Raw genomic sequence first — 20942 nt, 5'->3', positions numbered from 1 at the left:
AATAAAAAAAACCCAAGCAGCAAATTAATACTCCTGTTCTATCCACACAGGTAAAGGTATATCACAATGACACACAAAGTACAGTTTGTAAAATTTTATGAAAATATGCCGCATTAAAAAAAACTTTTATTTTCAGTCAAACAGCTTCATTATAATTGATACGCAACATATGGAAGTGCTTGTATAATTTAAGAGAGAAATATTGTGTTGATAATGTAATTGAAACTGTTATCTGTAGTGTGTAACCAAAACGTTGAATCCAGAAGTGTATTTTGTCTCTCCTCTGTCACTGAACTGAACCAACATATGGCAATTTCACAGAATATGACTTATGTTTTAACCCTTTCACCACCATGGTTTGTCCCAAATCCATTGTTTTCTATGGTAAAGTTGGACCTGTATACAGGGAACTGGGGGTGAAAGGGTTAAACTTTTGCTCAAACTTTCCTCGAGGAATCTTCCGACCATTCTCTTTCACAATCAAGAATAAAAATCAGCGGTCACCTTGCAAATTTTGTTACTGGAGCAACAAATTAATTAATTAAGATTTAGCGATATTTGAAATTCAAAATGACTGCCATCACTGTGTTAACTCTATGAAGAAAAATGAAATTTTCAATTTTCGAAAATTAAGACTGTGAAAATTTTTCTTACACAATGATGAGCTTTAAAATGAGCCCCACAAGTGGTAAATCAGAAAGAAATTGTAAAAGTTTAAAGGTCCAAATATCTGTCCCCGAGGCGCATTCTTCCTATAGAGGCAAGGATAAAAACATGTCTTTCATCTGCTGATTGAATACCCTGATAATAACAGAGCCAAACTGACCTGGATATCAGTCAATTCTTTCATAAATCTCTTGGTGAGAGGTGCACCTTCTGCCATGGTGGGTATTTCAAGTGTCTGGCCTCCATACAGAATGCTGTCCACAGGACACACAACACAGGCCGTCCCAGCACCAAATATCTCCAGTACCTGCGAAACATGTTTGAAAAATTCAAATGTTAATTGGTATATCGCTAATAAAACCTGTGAGAGATCAGACAAAATAATGCTAAAATGAATAACTTAAATATTTCCATATTTGGATGTAATATTTTGAGATAATGTACTTCTCCCTAATACTCTAATCTAGATTTCCTATATTTTTATTATATTATAGCTTTGTCAATACCAGTGAATTTTGAGATGTCATCCACCCACCCCCAGATTATTACTGATCATGTATCCGATTATCCAGTATTGTAGCTCCAGATATTTTCTAAATCTTCAAATTCACTGGCATTGCCAAAACTATAAAATAATAGCAATAATATACCCCCTCCCGGCTCATAATGGACTCATGGAAAACTTTGCACTCCATTATGTACACAGCTTCACCTCATACACAATGTCATGCAAAATTTGCTTTCGTCCATTATAGGCTGGGTGGGGTACATTATTGCTTTATTATTTATGTAAAAAAATAAAATCAAATGTTACAATATGTTTTATGAGAGTTAGACTCTATTTTGAACACTCTCTGTCCTTCTTTTTCTCTGGAATATTTCTTACCCGTTTATCTTTCAAGGCTTTCATGACCTCAGCCATTGTAAATGTTCTTTCAGTAACTTTGAACTCATTCTGTAAAAACAACAGTAATTAGCAGCGATTAAATGTCTACTGTGTTACACAATGTAATGTTGAAATGATTGACAGCTATGAGTTGAAATTTCATGACGACAAATGTGGTATATCTTTCTGCATTTTCCTCCCTGCTATATTTTTCCAAAACATTTTTTTTTACACAATGTACGTTAATCTTAACCATTATCCTGGACTCTCTGAGGTGCAAAGCTAAGTGGATATTAAGTCATGACTTCGGTAACCTGGTACAATGGCAAACAAATGAGATAAGCAGTATATCACTTTGGTCAAACTAAAATATGTTTTTTGGAGCGTGGCTATGATGGGAAAGAGGTGTTTCAGTATCACTTGCAAACTGTAGTCTTCTGTTTTTTGTTCGATGAGAGTGTTGCCAAAAGAAAATAGCACACTTTTGTAAATGTAGAAGTTAATTTTGGAATTTTCAAAAAGCCTAAAGGTGCTTAACTTGAGAGAATAGTAGGATTGGTAGCCAAATTGCCATCATATTTACCACAATAAAATCAGCGGCATGTTGGATATTTAGAGTACACGTGGTTACAGGCTGCAACTTGTACAATTGTGTGAAACATACCAACAAACAATATGAGAGTTACATAAATGTGGATTGTAAACGTATTTATAATGGTAACCCGTTTTAGTACTTAACTTTGTGAATCAAACTGGATAATTTGAAATCCATCTCTGAATGTAACAGTTATGTTACCGGTACTCACCCAGTCTCTGGCTAAATCTAATAAACTTTTCCTGGTGATGCCAGGCAGAATGAGGCCATCCAGGGGCGGTGTTACAAGTTCCCTTTCTGAAAATAAAATGAGAAAAAATACCTTACTTTTTGTCTTAAAGTAACAACCATTTCTTTCAAGAGATTAATGTAGACTAGTAAAAGAGTGACTTGGCTAGTACAAGTAATATTCAACAAAAAGTAGAAAACAAAACTGTCTATGGGTACCAGTAATATATTTAAAGAGCCAGAAGTGGTATCTTTTGATGAATTTTTTCACTATTTTTGTTTTTAATGTCAAAAGAATTCCTAGTTCTACTCCACAAAGCATGTTTAGATACACAGTATTCAGCTTGTAAACTCAGCCTGTACAGGATTCGACTGCAGATTTGCTGACAAGCGAATTCTGATCTAGATTAGAATTGAAATGTAAATAATAACTGCAATTTACGCACATAGACGCTGTGTTGACAAACTAATTAGTGGTTATTTTGATACGCTATAGGGATTAGAACAAGAAACTATAGTTGACATTGATCCCCCTAAAATAGTGAAAAATTATCAACAGTTACAAGTAGTGGCCCATTCACACACTTACAGTAAAGTGTGCATAGAAAAACTATGTGGTCAAATCATAGAAGGCAAAGCAAAGTACAGTTTTAGAGGGAGTGAAAGAAATGGCCAAGTTGCCGCTTGGTGGCACCCTTCAAGTACCAAATGCACGAATACATGACTACAAATACTTGTTAACACTTGAGTATTTCACAGAGTTCACACAGCATTTTGCATCACATAACCCTGTCTTTACGTTTTTATTGCTAAAATGGCATACATTGGGTTGACCAGGAATAAGAACACAAAATTTCTGCCTCCACTCTTAAATGGGCACTCTGTCCTTTTATGCACTTTCCTCCATTTCCTAGCTTTTGTTTACGTCATGGATTATAAACAGAACTCCTCCGGTGTAGATGTATATTAGCTAGACATATACAGGCCTCTTAACACAGTATTAGGATGAACAGGATAAATATAAGGATACAAATAAACAGACAACTTTCTAAATTGCTTTGCTCATCGATGACTTTCATGTACCATGATTCTGCTAAAATATCAGAGGCACCATTTTACAAGTGGTAGAGCCACAAACTGATGACGTCAAATTACCGTACACAATACACAGTGCCATAATTACAAGGCGTCTATGTTTTGTGAACGGCCATTTGCCGTCATCAGTTTGTGGCTATACCACTTGTAAAATGCTGCCATATCCGATCTTACCTCCTTGTGCGTTTTTCCAAAACATGAAGATGTTCATAGTTCCAACCTCTGTCAGTTGGTGGTCATCTCCGTAAAGCCACAACACTTGCTGACATCCCTGTTTGACAGCTTCCTGTTGTATCATGATGGTTGGCCCATAATTTCTGTCAAATGCAGATGACATCTTTGCTGTCAGAATTTTTTTTTTTTCCATTTCTTCAATATTAGCATTATGTATATGGTAAGTCTCAGGAGAGCAACTTTGCGAGCATATTTATTTATCTATTTATTTATTTATTTATTCATTCATTTATTTATTTATTTATACTTTTATTGAGCGGCCCAGTTACTTGTACAGTAATTGACACATTGACACATTGACATATGTTATATCATACAAGTATGTTGATGGCGCAAATACAGAGATCTCATTGGTCGAGACATGAAAAGAACCATGGTATATTTGCAATATACCACGGTTGGCATACCCGCAAACTCTCGGCAACTTCAAAAATTCTTTTTTGACATTTTTAATACAGAAATTCAATATACTGTTATTAAATAATAGCAATAAAACACACCTAGCGATGGTAATACCGCTCGATTTTGACCAGTTCACTTCATATATGCACCCACTATCGCTCATGCATACAAGTTGTGAACTGGTCAAAATCTCGTGGTATACCTTCGCTGGGTATGCTTTATTACATTAAACGGGAAGTTACAGGACCGTGGGCGCACAATAGGGGATTACTTGATGACGCAGCCATTTGCATACACTGGGCGGAAGTTTTTGAATTCTCATAGTATCGCTTTGACCGTGTGATAAATTTGAATGATCATGATGGGCACTCGTGTGACATATTCAGAGGGGTCAAATGGTCGTACACGGCACACATTTTAAACATATGCGTTCTCCGACAAAAGACGGAACAATCGTTCAGTTTATTTTCGACTCAAGTTTAGTCGCTACATATTCAAAGATATCATATACAAGATTCAATGACAATGGACGCCTGAAACGTTTGAAAATTATGGGATTCTGGGACCAAACACGGCACGTCCTATCAGTAGCGTGGCTTTTTTACGATAATCTAGCTTTTACAGTGGAAGTTCCTGTTTAAATATAACGCACAGTGTTTTTAGTTCCAGACAACTTTTTTCACATATTCCCAAAAGTTTTTGTCAAAACTGAAGCCACTAAAAACTTATGTCCACTGGTCCAAAACGATCAAAATAATTACAGGAAAATTTCCTAAAAATTGGAAAATTGATGCAAAAAAGTTTGGTGCGAAGAATTACAGCGCTCAAAGGGTTAAATAGTTTATGTAAGTGTTTCTTTTTTAGAAGCATGCTATTCAATTATTGAAAGGTAAACCTATTTATTGAAGAAGCAAGACATTATAACACTGGTTGGAATGAGTACCGGTATATCCACCATATTTATACTACAATGGCACTAATGAAACAATTACCATAGTCATGACATTTCTCTTTAAACAAAATACTGCCCTCTATGGATACATATATATGCAAGCCAACTATGATAACTATGGTGCTGCATTGACAATTTTAAGTTTAAGCCTAAAGCCCTATGAGCTGTATGTTTTTGCAATTTGCTTACCAATACTTACTATTTCAATCCTTGTTGATTGATTAACTCGATTAACATGTGTATGTATGTGGCAGTCATATTTGAGTTGCAACCCCAAAATTATTTCGTCGTTAAAATCTGCGTTATGTGTTTGTCACCAATGTTTGAAAACCGTTCTGTGGTCATGCTTTGGCGAGTACTTTTACACAAGTTGCATTTGATTTTGAATCCTCTTATTGAAACAAAATGCAAAAAGATGAAGCTAAATGGGGCTTTACATGCTAAATATAATTACAGAAGCAGTAAAATGTAGATATAACAAAACAACTCTTGACACTTACCCTCCAAGTTTACTGTCACCAACTCCACCTTTGAATGCCCTGATATACTGTGGATCAGCTAACAGCTTGACTGGATTAAAACCAGTGGGGAAGTACGGGCCAACCGGACTGAGGATTACAAATAACAGGGAATCTGCAGCAGTGTTTACACCCAAACTCCCCTGTAAGGAACAAGCCATGGAGAGTTTAGTTACTGGGAATGCACTTCCAGACTGACATTTTGGTTGAGGTTACGGTAGAATGTGCATCAGAGATAGATAGATACTTGACTCTCAATTTTTTTTAATAATTTCGTGGTTTGGTGCTTGTCACAATAGTGTGAACTCATTTTGAAACTAAATTTAGACCATTTTGTTTTCATAATATTGTAAATCTAATTTATACCCATGAGTTAATATAGAGCTGGTGGCCATTTCGAATTTCAAATACAGTAAATTTGAATAATCCGTTTCAGTCCATTGCACCAAAATTTGCACAATGACCACTGATTTTCATTCTTGATTGAGAAAAATAATGACTTAAAAGTAACATTGGGGGAAGTTTTGTACGAAAGATTACAAATTTAAGTACTGGAACAGCTCTTCACTGATTTAAACAAAGTATTTGCAAAGGTTGGGAAATATTGGTAAATGCTTTGGGAACGCCGTGGTAACATTTCTTGTCCCCTAATCTGATTCTGCTTTATACTACCGAGAACTCTGGTACAATGACATTCAACCTGCTTACCACCCTTAACAAACACACTGAGGGACGAACTATTCCAATGGAATATTTAATGCATGGTGGAATCATGAATCTGTATATTGATTGCCAGAGACTGTACTGACACGTAAGACCAAGTTCAATTTTTAAATGAACCGCCAAATGGGTTGAATGTTTTAAAAGCCATCAGGTGCACGACAGGATTGCATGAACCAATTTAAATCCTCAAAACTTTGGTATCCTGAACTACGGTAGCTCTGAAAAAGTAAAACTTCAGTTCAGGGATTGACCTACTTGCTGTGCAGAATTTGGTACTGTATGTTACCCATGATAGCATGTCAGAGTTGTGACCTCCCTACTGTATTTTTGATTTGGGCTGTGAGTAAGAAATGTCTACACAAGCACAGTACTCCACAAAACCATTGGAATTCTTCCAAACTCAAAACAGCACATCTGATTGGTTGGATTTGGGTGTAATTTGCATATCATTCAAATACTGCAAAAAACTGAGTTTGACCCGTGAGAACTGAGGGATAGGATGATAACGGAGTTTAGTAGTTTTATCAGGGAGTGACTGCACATCTTACCGTTGTTCCAATGTGTGTAGGCCTGATGTAGAGGGTGCTGGTAGTGGAATAAGGAACCCATTCCTTGTCTATGCTGATCAGTTTTTTCATACACTTGATGAATTCATCACCATCAAATTCCTATCAGAAAAAGAGAGAGAGATAGAGAGAGAGAAAAACCAAGGAAGCTGCAGTGAGTGACACTGTATCTACATGCTGTAAAATTCTCTTCTACCGGTACATATGTTTTTGAACGTGAATTCTTGCTACCTTGAATAGTTTTTTATCTTATGCCAAGGAGTGAAACTGCATATTGAAATGCATTATGGGTAAAAAGTTGACTACTCACCACAGCAAGAGTTGGCGATAGTGATCTCATAAATACTTTTAACACAACTGCAATCACTTCATGGCAAAAATTCCCGAAACTAGCTAAACTCAAGATCTTTTCATCTTTTTAGGTATTTCTGGTATGAATTAAATTCCTGTATAACCTAAAACTTTAATTTGACTTCTGTAGTCTTGTGTTTCACCTGTAAAAATCCCCATGCTGACAACATGGGGAACTGCCTGAAACTTCTATGACTCACTTAGGTGGTAAAATCATATTTAAAGGTACAGAGAACTCATCAGCAAATACATAAGACTGGTTCCTGATTGACCAAGTGCGGAATAGATTTCACACAACTATACACACTTATGCAGAGAATGTAGGTCCCTGCTACGTGTAAAGTTATCCTGTGAGCGGAGACAGCCATAGATGTCCAAAATAGCCTGCTATAAAAACAACCATTCGGTCTAAATGGGGGATGGCTATATTTGTTTGATCTCTACTTTGTAAATAGAAGTGTTTGTGGTGTGATACAGAGAATTTAATCGCATAATGCAGTCGATGACAAATGCTTTCCCAAACAAATTCTAGTCTATTATTGCAGAGCTATTTCTAGTCAGGATAAATTGATCAGTATTCTGTGAAGGCTGAACTTTGAACCCTGAACTTAATGATGTCATGAAGGTCATACGACTTTCCAAATGACTCACTGGAAGACTGGCTCTCTGTGTGCTTCGAAGCATTCTTTTCATATTCATCTCGGGCCTGAACATGCGGATTTTGTTGTCTTCGCCACGGTATGCTTTCATTCCTTCAAACAGCTGAAAGAATGTGAGAGACATTATGATGGATTAGCCAGAGTCTAAGTACAACAAATGGCTTTCATAACTGTACCATATGTCTGTACCAATATGCTGTCACATTACATTATTACAGTATGAATTTAATTTGTATGTCAAGAGTGACAATACACACTATGTATACGCACAGTCTGTTGACAACGTGAATACAGTGAGAGAAAAGAAACGACAATTCTGTTGGACAAATGTTGAACAAATACTTTTAAAAGTGATGGAAAGTTTCAATTTACACTGTTTTGTTACGTAAAGCACAAAGAACAAAATAAATGACAAAAAAAAATACGACACCTCAACAGAGTAATGGAGTGCTGAAGCGGCTGGGTGTAATGAAAAATTCTGGAATGGTTTGATCTGTGGTTTAGCCCATCCTGTTTCTTTGTTCCAAGCAATGGTCAGCATGTGATCTGAGAACTCTTTGCCGAAGACAAGCTTGTCCGGATCAGGTTTAGCCCTCAGTTCCTTGGCAAGTTCAATTTCAATGTCTTCCGCCTGGCAAGGTGGTCAAGTAGAAAAATGAAAAGACGTTAAGATTGAGTCATGATGCTGATAAGGTACTTATCGGCACAAATTCAATGTCTTCCGCCTGGCAAGGTGGTCAAGTAGAAAAATGAAAAGACGTTAAGATTGAGTCATGATGCTGATAAGGTAACTTATCCGCACAAATTCAATGTCTTCCGCCTGGCAAGGTGGTCGAGTAGAGAAATGAAAAGACGTTAAGATTGAGTCATGATACTGATAAGGTAACTTATCGGCACAAATTCAATGTCTTCCGCCTGGCAAGGTGGTCGAGTAGAGAAATGAAGACATGTTAAGATTGAGTCATGATACTGATAAGGTAACTTATCGGCACAAATTCAATGTCTTCTGTCTGGCAAGGTGGTCGAGTTGAGAAATGAAAAGATGTTAAGATTGAGTCATGATGCTGATAAGGTAACTTATCGGCACAAATTCAATGTCTTCTGTCTGGCAAGGTGGTTGAGTGGAGAAATGAAAAGATGTTAAGATTGAGTCATGATGCTGATAAGGTAACTTATCGGCACAAATTCAATATCTTCTGCCTGGCAAGGTGGTTGAGTGGAGAAATGAAAAGATGTTAAGATTGAGTCATGATGCTGATAAGGTAACTTATCGGCACAAATTCAATGTCTTCCGCCTGGCAAGGTGGTTGAGTGGAGAAATGAAGAGACGTTAAGATTGAGTCATGATGCTGATAAGGTAACTTATCGGCACAAATTCAATGTCTTCTGTCTGGCAAGGTGGTTGAGTGGAGAAATGAAAAGATGTTAAGATTGAGTCATGATGCTGATAAGGTAACTTATCGGCACAAATTCAATATCTTCCGCTTGGCAAGGTGGTCGAGTAGAGAAATGAAAAGACGTTAAGATTGAGTCATGATACTGATAAGGTAACTTATCGGCACAAATTCAATGTCTTTCTCCCTTGGCAAGGTGGTTGAGTGGAGAAATGAAAAGATGTTAAGATTGAGTCATGATGCTGATAAGGTAACTTATCGGCACAAATTCATATCTTCCGCTTGGCAAGGTGGTCGAGTAGAGAAATGAAAAGACGTTAAGATTGAGTCATGATACTGATAAGGTAACTTATCGGCACAAATTCAATGTCTTCCGCCTGGCAAGGTGGTCGAGTAGAGAAATGAAGACATGTTAAGATTGAGTCATGATACTGATAAGGTAACTTATCGGCACAAAATTTGATGACAATTGGATTAAAGTTCAACAGAAGACAGTTAAATTCATGGTCATCTGATGATTTGGCCAAGTTGATACAAGTTGAAATAATCATATTGCGTACATGAAACCCAAATTACAACGTTTGCATGATTCAATGCAATGACAATTTACAATCAACAGTGTTTCTCCATTCTTTCACAAGGGTAAATGTCCCCTCTCCTTGAAAAAAATTGGGGTTGGGGTTTGGTTCTGATTGAGGGGAAACCATAAATTATGCAAATTAATTCGTGCAAATTAAGAGAGTCGTTGACAGTTTCATTGTTGAAAGTTTCAGCAAAAGTTGAAGTCTCTCAGTATCGAAGTGCATGCTAACTTTAATCTACTCTGCAAAGAACCCTAAAATACACGACAATTTGACTACTTGAATTGGGTTGGAAGGCAGATTGTATCTTCAGTTCTCTTACCTTAAAAGATGAGGAATTCCTGAGAAGATTGAGACACGCCAGTCGTATGGAACCATTTTGCAAAATCTGTATCATGAAAGGAAAAAAAAATCGAATTACCCTCAAAACACCACTTTCAGAATAGTGAAATAGCTTCCAGTATTATAAAATCAAAGACTTTAAATTTGTGACCTGTAAGAAAAGAATTCATCATCATGATGTATGACATCATTGCAAATAATATGCTAAGTCTGTGACATTGCATGATCTAAATCCAGAGACAGAAGAGGGGGGAAGTACAAGCCCCTCTACTGTCTATGCTAGGTCTAAGCAAACTCCTAAGAGTCTGTTCCATATGTATTAGTACCTGCAACCAGCAATTCCAAAAGCTTCTCTCCTCTCCTATGCAAAATATCACAGACTTTTCCATTTGACATGAATTTCATTGATTCATGATTTCATTCATGAAGTGAACTGACACCAGGACCAGGCCCAGAAACAAAGATACATTACTTTATCTAATGTTACCACAACAAATTCATCAATTAACCTTCATACCGTACTTCACCTATGGTGCAGGTGGTACTGAATTTTATTCCATGTGGTCAAGGAGTCAACATCCATCATGCCTGTGTCATACCACCAAAAAGTGTTTCACTCATTTGCATTAATATCCCTAGACTGGACCTACCGTAGTCACTTGGCTTTTCTCAGCACAGCTCAGTTACTGGCTGGCCAAGCCATTGTTTTTATCCCACTATCTATGGAACAGTCTGCCAGAGTATATTGCTTCAATTTACTCTGTTTTAATATTTATGACAACGCACAGCCTTGGGGCAAGTTTAAATATCCAAGAAAAATCAAGGATATTGTACATGATCTACCATTCCGTGTTTTTTACGTCTTAATAGAATGCAGTGCACTCGCTTGATTACACCCGGGTGACCACTGTAAACAACAGCTTAGGGTCAAGTCTACCGTACTTTTCATCTCGAAGTTAATTTTTTCATTTTTCTGCATAAATCTCAAGATGACAGTTTTTCAGAGACACTTTTTATTCTATACTATTGCTCAGTAGAGACAGCATGCTACTAGACACTGAGGGCGCTGTTCTGACTGGCAGGTGAATTCCAGCACCCTGTCGCCTAACATGATGCACAGAAAATGAAATTCATAAAAAAAAACAATAACTGCATTCATATAAAGAGAATCAACCAAAAATAATCTGATAGGATTTATATAACAAGTTTGTTGTGTTTGAAGTTTTGCAACATTCACGCACTTCTCTTTGCGAATATAGCACATATTTAACATAAATGCACAACACAAGATGTCCTTAGTAACCTAGGTGCTTTCTCACTACAACCAGTAGGGTATCATTAATCTACCACAGTTCTTCCATCATAAAACGACTGAGGATATACAAATATGTGCAGTATGGACAATCAGCTGAGAGAGTAACTACACTATCAACAGGTTCACTCCCTAGTTCCAAGTTCCCAGTGTACATGCAAGTTCCTAGAGCCCAGCTTTCAAATCATGTAGACTACTACACAACAGCCCTACAGGAAAAAAACGCAGTAATGATCACATCCCACAAAATAGACCCTGAATGCCTGTGTTTGAACCATGAGGATTTGTTACATGCAGAGAATGACAAGTTTACTATAAAACGTTGATTGGCGATATTTATGCCCCGCAGAATTGTCGACTTATTTTTATGTAACACTTTTATTGAGCAAAAATTGATGTAAATCCTGTATTTACTAGCAAGCAATAAATATTATTATTATTATATTATTACTTTAGTTTGACATTGACTGCTTTAGGCAAAAATGTAACAAAGGTACTGAATGATTATCAGAAATTTACTGAAAATCTGAAGTTTCATTTACAATTTCTGGGACTGACTTTCCTGCGTTTCGCTCATTTTACACTCAAAATTTCAGTTTCCTTCTCTTATATGCTCTGAATGGATCCTTCCTAAAATCATGATAAAAATTGAGCACATCTGCATGCGGTGAGGTGGTGGGACCATTGCACAGCGAGTGTAAAAATCTAATGAGCACGTGGCATATCTACATTGTGTTCAATGACAAAACGGAACTTCAACGTTGGACGGAGGCCTTATCTCATAGATCAGACATGAGCTGAGAGTCGATGACCCTAACCATGTGCAATCGACGGCATCCTTGCAGCAGGCACTGGGGATAAGCGGAGGTAAACACACCACACAATGTTATCACAATAACTTATTTCAATTATTTGGTTTCGCTTGGGTCGCGTCATTATATCAACACAACACTTTGTGATCTAGTGGCACGCAGCTAAAAGGCAATAACGTTTTATGAATAAAAGGCAAACAATGTACAAAGGGCAGGTCGGAGAGCTACGATCCTGCAAATTAAGGCACAGATGTAATTCATATCAGGGGTGAAATACTCAAACTTCTTTCGTTCTTCCGTCAGCTAGATGACAAATCATGCTCCACGCCATTACAAACACTGCAAACAAATTGAGTCACTGTGGAATGTTTGCCTAACTGCCGCAGAACTGTTTGGTACACGTGGCTTGAAAAAACAAAGTTGGGAATTTCCACGTATGGTAGCGACGCCCAGGTATATATAAAAAAATGCAGCTGAGGACAATGATATGTAAATTGTTTACACAAAGTATAGAATAATACATAAATTGTTGAAATACAGATAAGCCGTCTGCTTGCTACTTATGATGTGAAATATGTCACCATTTTATGGTTGATTTGTAAGTATTTGATCAAAATCAACTCAATCCAACCAGTTGTTGACAAGAACCTTATACCTTGACGAAACAATATTCAAGTACAAAATTCCTTGTGTCAAACTAGTGTAAATGAAAATTATTTGTCTTGTTTACCTTTGACACATGAAATCTGGGATTACAAAAGAATCTGTGAATTTTCAGAATTGTAAATAATTGACTGAATGTAAATTAATCACACAATACATCATATTTGTAAAGAGTACAGTGGCAGAAAATAACCAAGTGTTTGTCAGGAAAAAGGCAATAGCAGTATGGTCCAGTCCTATAAATTGTTGCATCAGAGTGAAATAATTAATCATAAATAAAACAATCTCAGACTATTAAATTCAAAATGAAAACAGAAAACTCATGATATTATGATTTTTTTCATTTTTTGATGTACTGATCAGACTCGGTAAAATCATAAATTGGTCAGAAAAATTGTTGACCTGTATATGAAGCTAACTTTTTTATAATGTACTGTAAAATTCTATAAAAATATAACAATAAGAATATGAATATTTAAACCATTCTCTGATGGATGTATAAAGCTTAGAAAGGGCTATGAATACAACTGGGGAATAAAAAATTCCATAGCTTTTTGTGGAATAACTGTTATGGATATTGTGTCCCATATGGATCATGAATTCTGGAACGAGCTGCAGATGGAATTTTATGTTTCCAGGCCAGCATTTGAACAAAAGGTACAATGAGGTTGACAAGACGGCCAATAAAACTAACACCACTGAACAAAATGCACAATAGAACCACTGTGATCTGGTCTAATTTTCAACAATATTGTAATTTGTTCTGAAGGCACACATGGTGAACACAATGTGTGTGTTTTTTTCACTGCGAACAAAAGAGCAGTGTTAGGGATAGAGTTAGGGGTGAGTAAGCCATTGTTAGTGGACAGTGGATGTTTGAAGCCATGCCAAGGTTATACAGTTTAACAGAAGACAATAAACAGCAGGTGCTCAAGGGGACAGTTTTGTAGCGTGGCATGTCTCCGGGTAAATTTCAATTCATACTTAGGTTGTCAGGTTCAGGGGTCATCAATACAAGGGCACTTGGTATGGATCACTTCCAGGTCATTTGGGGGCATGTGTTGTGTGTAAACAACGAGTGTGTGGACTGAATAGAAAGGGATGTGTAAGGGATGTGTGTGTGTGTCTTAGTGTGTGTCAGAGAGAAGAGAGAGACAGACAGAGACAGAGAGACAGAGGGACGAGGGAGAGGTAAATTAGTGAGGGGAGAGACAGGTGAATATGTGTGAGGGCGACAGACAGAAATTTAAGACACTGAGAAAGAGAGACAGAGACAGAGAGACAGAGGGAGAGGTGAATTTGTGTGAGGGAGTAGGTGAGGGAATGGGGAAATTCCGAGAGGCAATATAACAATGCAGATGTGTGTGCTTTGAGAGAGATTGAGAGATTAGATCTAGACAAACAGAAAGTGAAGATAAAAGGAGGTGCTGAGCTGTTGACAGCTAGCTGCTTGTGTCACTGAGAACTTGTGGAATCATTAGAAGTGGTGTATTCTGACATTTAATAAAAATCTTATCAAAAGTTCTGATCCTTTGGATAAACAATTTAACCAGAACCCATTGTGAGCTATCCTTGGTGGTACGTATTCATTCCCATCATGCAACTGGTTTGATGAGGAAAGGGTGGTTAACCACAAGCTACACTCATTTTGAGAGTGATAAGCATTGTGGTGGCAAAGAATACCAATGTTTCTGACAAGTAGGGCAGGGTAGTGAGAGCGCTTTGTCCCAGAGCCCCTGGAGATGCCATGCACGGTATATGGACCCGTGGTCTGAACAGCGGTCACTTGAAACATCACGCTGTGAACAAAACTCCATTTGTTGCGAAACAATCAACCAAGAGACCATTGTTTACTATTGTTGCCACCTTCTTTTGTAGGAATGTATGTACCCGCCACACAGGGCAACCTTAGAATAAGAGGAAATTATATTTGAGGCCTACACTAAATTCTCGAGATCACCGCAGGGCAACGTCTTACATCTTTTGTGCATTAATGAACACATAATCACCCTTTGTCCAAAAAGACACACCTTTCTCTATTTTTGTTACAACATGACATCACCTCGCAAAAATGTCAATAACAGTGGTTTCCACGGCAACATAACAAGCAAAGTCACTCTATTGTTGTATGCGAACAGCATTGTATTGTATTGTGTCTGTTATCCCACACTGCCCTCGCAGGGCTATATCATTTTCCTTATGGTTAGTGACTGACATACAGCTCCACAGCTTCAAGAACACAACATCATTGGTGTGTTGTTTAGAAAATTGACCGGACTGACTGTACGATACACACAGTTCCACTGCATCATTTTGGACGTTGCCTTCCTTTGAAAATCACGGTAAGCCATCAGCAAAAAAAATTTTCTTTTCAATATTTATTTTTACAAATATTGTTACACTTCCTAAATTGAAATTTGGTCTCATTACAAGTCCTAGGGTGACACCTTTACGGTATAAAGTTTCCAAAGCAAAATTATTTCATGATGGATTCTTTATTGAAATGTAAATTTTTCATTATGCAATCATGGCTTTGCTCAGTCAAGTTTGCACGCTTCAGAATAATGAAATATATTTGAGTAAAAAATCATAATAATGAAATAAATTTAATGAGCATTGCTTAGCATCAATTTTACTTTTTTTTCAAAAATATTCAATGGAAAAAATATTGCAATTATTTAATAAATAATGCAAATACACATCTATAAATCTATATATTTTCATGAAGGAAATACAATAATTTTTATGTAATCTCAGTGTTAATTTGACATCCTTGCAGTTTTAACAAAACCACACTGAAAATATTCACTGTGTATCAAAAATGAATAATGTTTCATTTTTATCAATTTTGCTAACAAATTTTCCCTAGCATTTCACATCATTGATCAGATACATGTCCCCCATCACAGCTGACATTCTTTCTGAATATTCTTTGACCTGTTCACCCTAATTCCGTGTAAACAGGTCCACATTCACCATTTATCACAGTAGGTTTTGGGCCAAACCATTGCGGTGAAAGGGTTGGAGAATGCTCTTTCACGACTGATCTGCGATACATTCCTATTGTTTTCAGTCGGTATGTGGGGACCTGAACACACTGAGGGTTAATGGAGGGTTCAAATGCATGGCATTACGGAGATGCAGGAATTTGACAGGTGAATTTCAGATGAGGCTGAGCTAACAATAGCAACAATAAGGTCAAGGATACCCGATCTTTTCAATGTCATAATTCATCCACTTAATTTCAGGAATGGTAATTCAAATTTGTCCAGCGTTCACATTTTTCCATAATTTTTAATAGCGCTCAAGAATCGTATGAAGTGCGGATATCAGCAGTGTGTGTGCTAGTAGGGTTTGAAAATCCCAAATTGGAAAAATGTCTGTAACAACAAATGAACTAGCTCAGACATTGAATCTTCCTTCTAAGGTGACGTGAGAAACTACACAAAGGGTCTGTAAATCGGCTTACGCCAGTCATTTAACTTGTGAATTGTGTGAACTCGTTTGCCATGCTCGGATGGGGATTTTTTCTATATGTGATGCATCCCTGAGACGCAAAGATTTGCAGAAGTGTAAATTTTTTTTCATTGAGGCGTCATTTTTTTTACGAGACAGAGGTGTATTATCCAGACTTGAGAGACTGACAGTAAGAGGGGGGTTCTATTACCGGTTGCTATGGTAACAGTCCAATGAAACTTTAGAATGGCCCCACTTTGCACGATTCATCTGTATACATATATTCAGTGAAAGTTCCATGTATAGTCCTGGATCGCATGTTTCTGTATTATCGTGGCGTTTTCAAAACGACTGATGTTGATGTCATGATTGGCTCTGTCAGACTGTCAAATCATTTCAAGGCAAATAAGGAACTGTACTCGCATTGGTTTCCATGCCCTGATGTGGCCACAGACCAATACGCTAAAACTGATCTATCTTCTCTCCTATTTCAGGCATTCAGCTTATCTGTAAGGTGCACGGACTTAAGTAGGAATAAATGCCTGTTTATTTTTAGATAAGCGACAGGGAAAGCTAACACTTTATTGGACGCTGGGAAGCTTCTTGGCCCTTTTTTTTATAAATGTTTCCCTACTGCTACCGGTATTCATCAGGGCTCTGGCGTTTCCATACCATACCCTATAATGGTTGATATGTTAAAAAAAAATAATTTACAATGCAAAAGACTGAAACCGTCTATATCTACATGTAATAGGCAGAGAACAGACATAATTTATTTGTTTCTATTACACAGGTACATATTGACTGTCACCATTTAGATCAGAATTAACATAATTGTTTAAATGGAATGAGATTGACTATTAATTGCACCATTGGCAAACATCTGGAATCAAAGAGTTACGGAAACACAGTGCTCTTATAACTCTATAATTATCCCCCATGAATGAATAAATATGGCATGTTGACTTTTTTCCAATATCTTGGCCAGTCTGTTATGTACAGTTTGCTGTATATGTGTAATGTCTACCCCGGTAATTTTTAACAAGTAATTTCAGCTTGACTAAAATTCATCGTCAACAATAACACAGTTGAACAATGCAATATGTTGTCACGGCCGAGACTTTTTATTTCAGCACACAATGAACAGAAGAATAGTCTCGATACAGCTCAGTTGTTATTTTTTCATCAAAAACAATAATGAACACAATTCCTAAGCAACTCCTCAATATCAAACATGAACCAACTGCAAGACCTGTTTTGTTGACTTCGTGACAAACGAAACATATTTTTTAACTAGATTGTATGACAGAAACAGAACAAATATGATTGAAACATTAAACAAGGACTTCAAAAAATTTGCAAAAATTGACGAAAAATTGTCATTATCGTTTAATGAAATACGACTTATGTCACCCCTATAAGTCAAATATATCAATGCCATGACTAGTAACAAAAAACAAACTTTTTTAATCAAAAGTAAGACAATTGACCCTAAAACTTTAAAATATGCAATCTTTACCTTTAGGTAATCATTAGAAAGCTACAAACCAAGTGAGTTTTCAGGAAGATGATATTTTAAAAAAGAATATGCAAAAATCTGAATAGTATAAAAATGCAAATGTTATGCTTATTGCAATATGTTATAATAAGAAAATGCCAGGAAAGCTACATCTCTGATTTCAAAGTAGGGTCCATACTCTCAAAGTCACTTAAAATTCAAGGACTTTGAAAGTCTTTCTCAGCAATTTTCATGGACTTTTTGAGGTTCAAAATACCATTTTTACTATACCATGATATATATGATTTTTATGCCATCGTAACTGATCATCTCATCACTTTTGCAAACTATGAGCAGATTATCAATTTTCCAGGACTTTCCAGCCCTAAATTTCATTTTCAAGGTCATGTTGTTCCACGATTAACTTTTTTTGACCCTAGGTTTCAGAGAAGAAGTGTAATGTTGATGAATGACAAGGGACCCATGATTCACGACTGGACAATAAACCAATCACATGAGCCCTGCATCACTAACAGCATCAAGGAGCTGATAAAATGTACATGTTTTATAGAGTAAAGTGAAAACAAACAAATGTTACAGCTATTGTCTCGCAAGTTAACCTCAGGAACTCATTTCCTTCTCAGTTTTCAGAGACTAAGAATCTGTAACTCTTTACATCTTTCATTATCAGTATTTTTTATCCTAAATATCGACTTCAGTTTCTTGGTCTACTCAACACAGTATGTTGCTAAACTACTTGTACAAACACTCTGAACACTGTGAGTCTCTCATTGGAGGGCAGATCGTCCATGTAGCCGACACGAACACGAAGTGTCTGTTACCGGCTACCAAAAACTATGAAAAATAGTAAAGAATGAGCTACAAAATCAGTATCAGTTTTAAGTTGCAGGTAGAATAAGTCTGTGCCTTTGTAAAAAATACTATAAAAATAGTAGAAAGTGAAGAACCAGCTGAAAGTTAGTTGAGGAGACCTTAACCGCATATCATTTGCATCTCATTGTCGGCTACATGGACTGTGTGCCCTCATTGGCCTTTTTTGGTACTCTGACACAGTGAAACCATTCATTACTTGTACTGAACACTGCATTCTCTACTTTTAAGGTAGTATGCGCCTCAAAAATGGACTTAAACTTTTGCTTAAATTTTTCTTCAATGAAACCTTTAACCATTCTCTTATCAAATCAAGAATGAAAATCAAGTGTCACTGTGAAAAGTTTGGTAGTTGTGAAACAAATTATTGACATTTGAAATTCAAAATGGCTGCCATCCCTGTATTGACTCTATGGGAAAAATAGAATTTTTCGATTTAAAAAAAATAAGGCTTACTCCAAAAAGCTTCAAAGTGGAATCCCACAAGCAGTAGACCAAGAAAGTGGTGAAAAAATTTGAGTCTGAATAGCTGTCCCCAAGGCACATTCTACCTTTACAGGTAAGAGAAAGTAAGGAATTGTGCTCGTCTCTCATGATCACCACAAACAAACTGATCCATGCATATGTGTAAATTCTATTGGAAACCACAACTGCCTGGGTTATAGCAATGGAAGTATGTGGCAATGCAGTTCCTGGTTTTACTTATCAAATAGGTACACGTGCTAGGGTTGGTACAAACAACAAGCAAACTCTAATCACACATGTGGGAAAACGTTCTGCTGTGAAAGAAAAATCACCATGTTAAAACCGGTAATTTCCTTTATCTAACTTCTCACTACAACAGGAACATGTAAATACAGTTTTAATGCGCGACTCTAAAATAATCTTACTCACTTCCCATAGTTTAGTAACAACAAAGAATGATTTCAACAATGTGTACAAAAGTTTCCAATTATGCAGCAGTTCTTCCTCTTAAAGTTTTATTAACATTGCCAGAGTTCCATGGTGCATTTCAGAGCTTTGAATATTTGTAGAAAACATCCCCCCTTCTCAAATCCATTGCCAAAGTCCTACTTAGTTACTTCAGCGCTGACACAGAGGTGAGATAGTTCTCACAAATATCACAGCATTTTGGTTATCTTGGTGAGTACAATAACTTCTTGTTTCTTCTCTATTCAATGCAGCTACGGGGTTTTGTCAACTGTATATTCAACAGACACAGCATTTTTAAAATTCAAAATTAACCGTTGTTATTTACAATTGAATTCTAGTCCAGGTCAGAATTCACTTATCAAGAATAACAATGCGGTGTCACATGTGCAGGCAGAGCATGAGTTGACAAGCTGAATACTCTCTGTATCTCAACATGCTTCGGAAAATTAGATCTGCTTCAGAAAGTAGAACCTGTGACTGTAGTTGATATTGAAAAGACAGATAGTTAAAAAAATTACTAAAAATTAAAGCTACTGTCCTTTTAAAAAGGAGCTTCTTCACATAGCATAGAGTAATCAACAATTGTGACAACCTTTGAGATACTGACACCTTCAACCATATGTCTTCTTGCAGAATTTGTCACTTTTCTATATATTCGGTGACTATGCTGTTTAATCAATTATATTCTTGCAACTCATTGATGCATTTCTTTTAAGGGTGGTAAGACATCATTCATTGTCATAAAAAAGGATAAATATAAGTTTTATCTCTACAGCAAATATCAGATGTCATTGACAATTTAAACAAAATGGTTTTGTCTCCAAAGGAAAGATTACATTCATAGGATATTCCAGACTCACAAATTACATCATTAGAACTTTTCAACTTGATTCGTGGGCAAATGAGCAATATTTCTAATGATGTCAAGTTTATACAGTCATGATAAAGAAGTAGAACCCCTGGGGAGCATTGGGGAAAAAATGTGAAATGCTCTGAAAACTTGTGCAAATATTTTCTTTTGCTTTCGAAAGAATGCCTTTTGTGTTAACGGTTGTTGGGTGTGGTATAGTTAAATTAATCTGACGATGTTGGCTGATACAGCATACAAAACAACAGTGAGTGCTTCTCCTTTTAGCCTCCTGATATCATATAGAAATAAAATCTTACGGACGTTATCAAGATTTT

The 20942-nt window shown here is 36.6% G+C and overlaps 2 protein-coding genes across 2 annotated transcripts in view; one reads left to right on the top strand and one right to left on the bottom strand.

Moving 5' to 3' along the window:
- LOC139134777 (branched-chain-amino-acid aminotransferase, cytosolic-like) overlaps positions 1-20942 on the bottom strand; it is a 44905-nt gene that overhangs the window by 5680 nt on the left and 18283 nt on the right. Inside the window, exons 2-10 of the mRNA XM_070701833.1 lie at positions 10173-10238; positions 8306-8506; positions 7868-7978; positions 6848-6967; positions 5559-5719; positions 3645-3787; positions 2359-2444; positions 1553-1621; positions 827-973 (exon numbers count right to left, since the gene is read on the bottom strand). Coding sequence (XP_070557934.1) covers positions 827-973; positions 1553-1621; positions 2359-2444; positions 3645-3787; positions 5559-5719; positions 6848-6967; positions 7868-7978; positions 8306-8506; positions 10173-10238 — 1104 coding nt within the window. The remainder of the gene's footprint in view (positions 1-826; positions 974-1552; positions 1622-2358; positions 2445-3644; positions 3788-5558; positions 5720-6847; positions 6968-7867; positions 7979-8305; positions 8507-10172; positions 10239-20942) is intronic.
- The window catches only part of LOC139134738 (transcription factor SOX-6-like), an 88739-nt gene continuing 82998 nt past the window's right edge, over positions 15202-20942 (top strand). Inside the window, exon 1 of the mRNA XM_070701784.1 lies at positions 15202-15321. The gene's annotated coding sequence lies outside the window, so the exon portion shown is untranslated. The remainder of the gene's footprint in view (positions 15322-20942) is intronic.

This window comes from Ptychodera flava, chromosome 1 (assembly GCF_041260155.1).
Source record: "Ptychodera flava strain L36383 chromosome 1, AS_Pfla_20210202, whole genome shotgun sequence".
Lineage (NCBI taxonomy): Eukaryota > Metazoa > Hemichordata > Enteropneusta > Ptychoderidae > Ptychodera > Ptychodera flava.
This window is presented reverse-complemented; position numbering and strand designations above follow the sequence as displayed.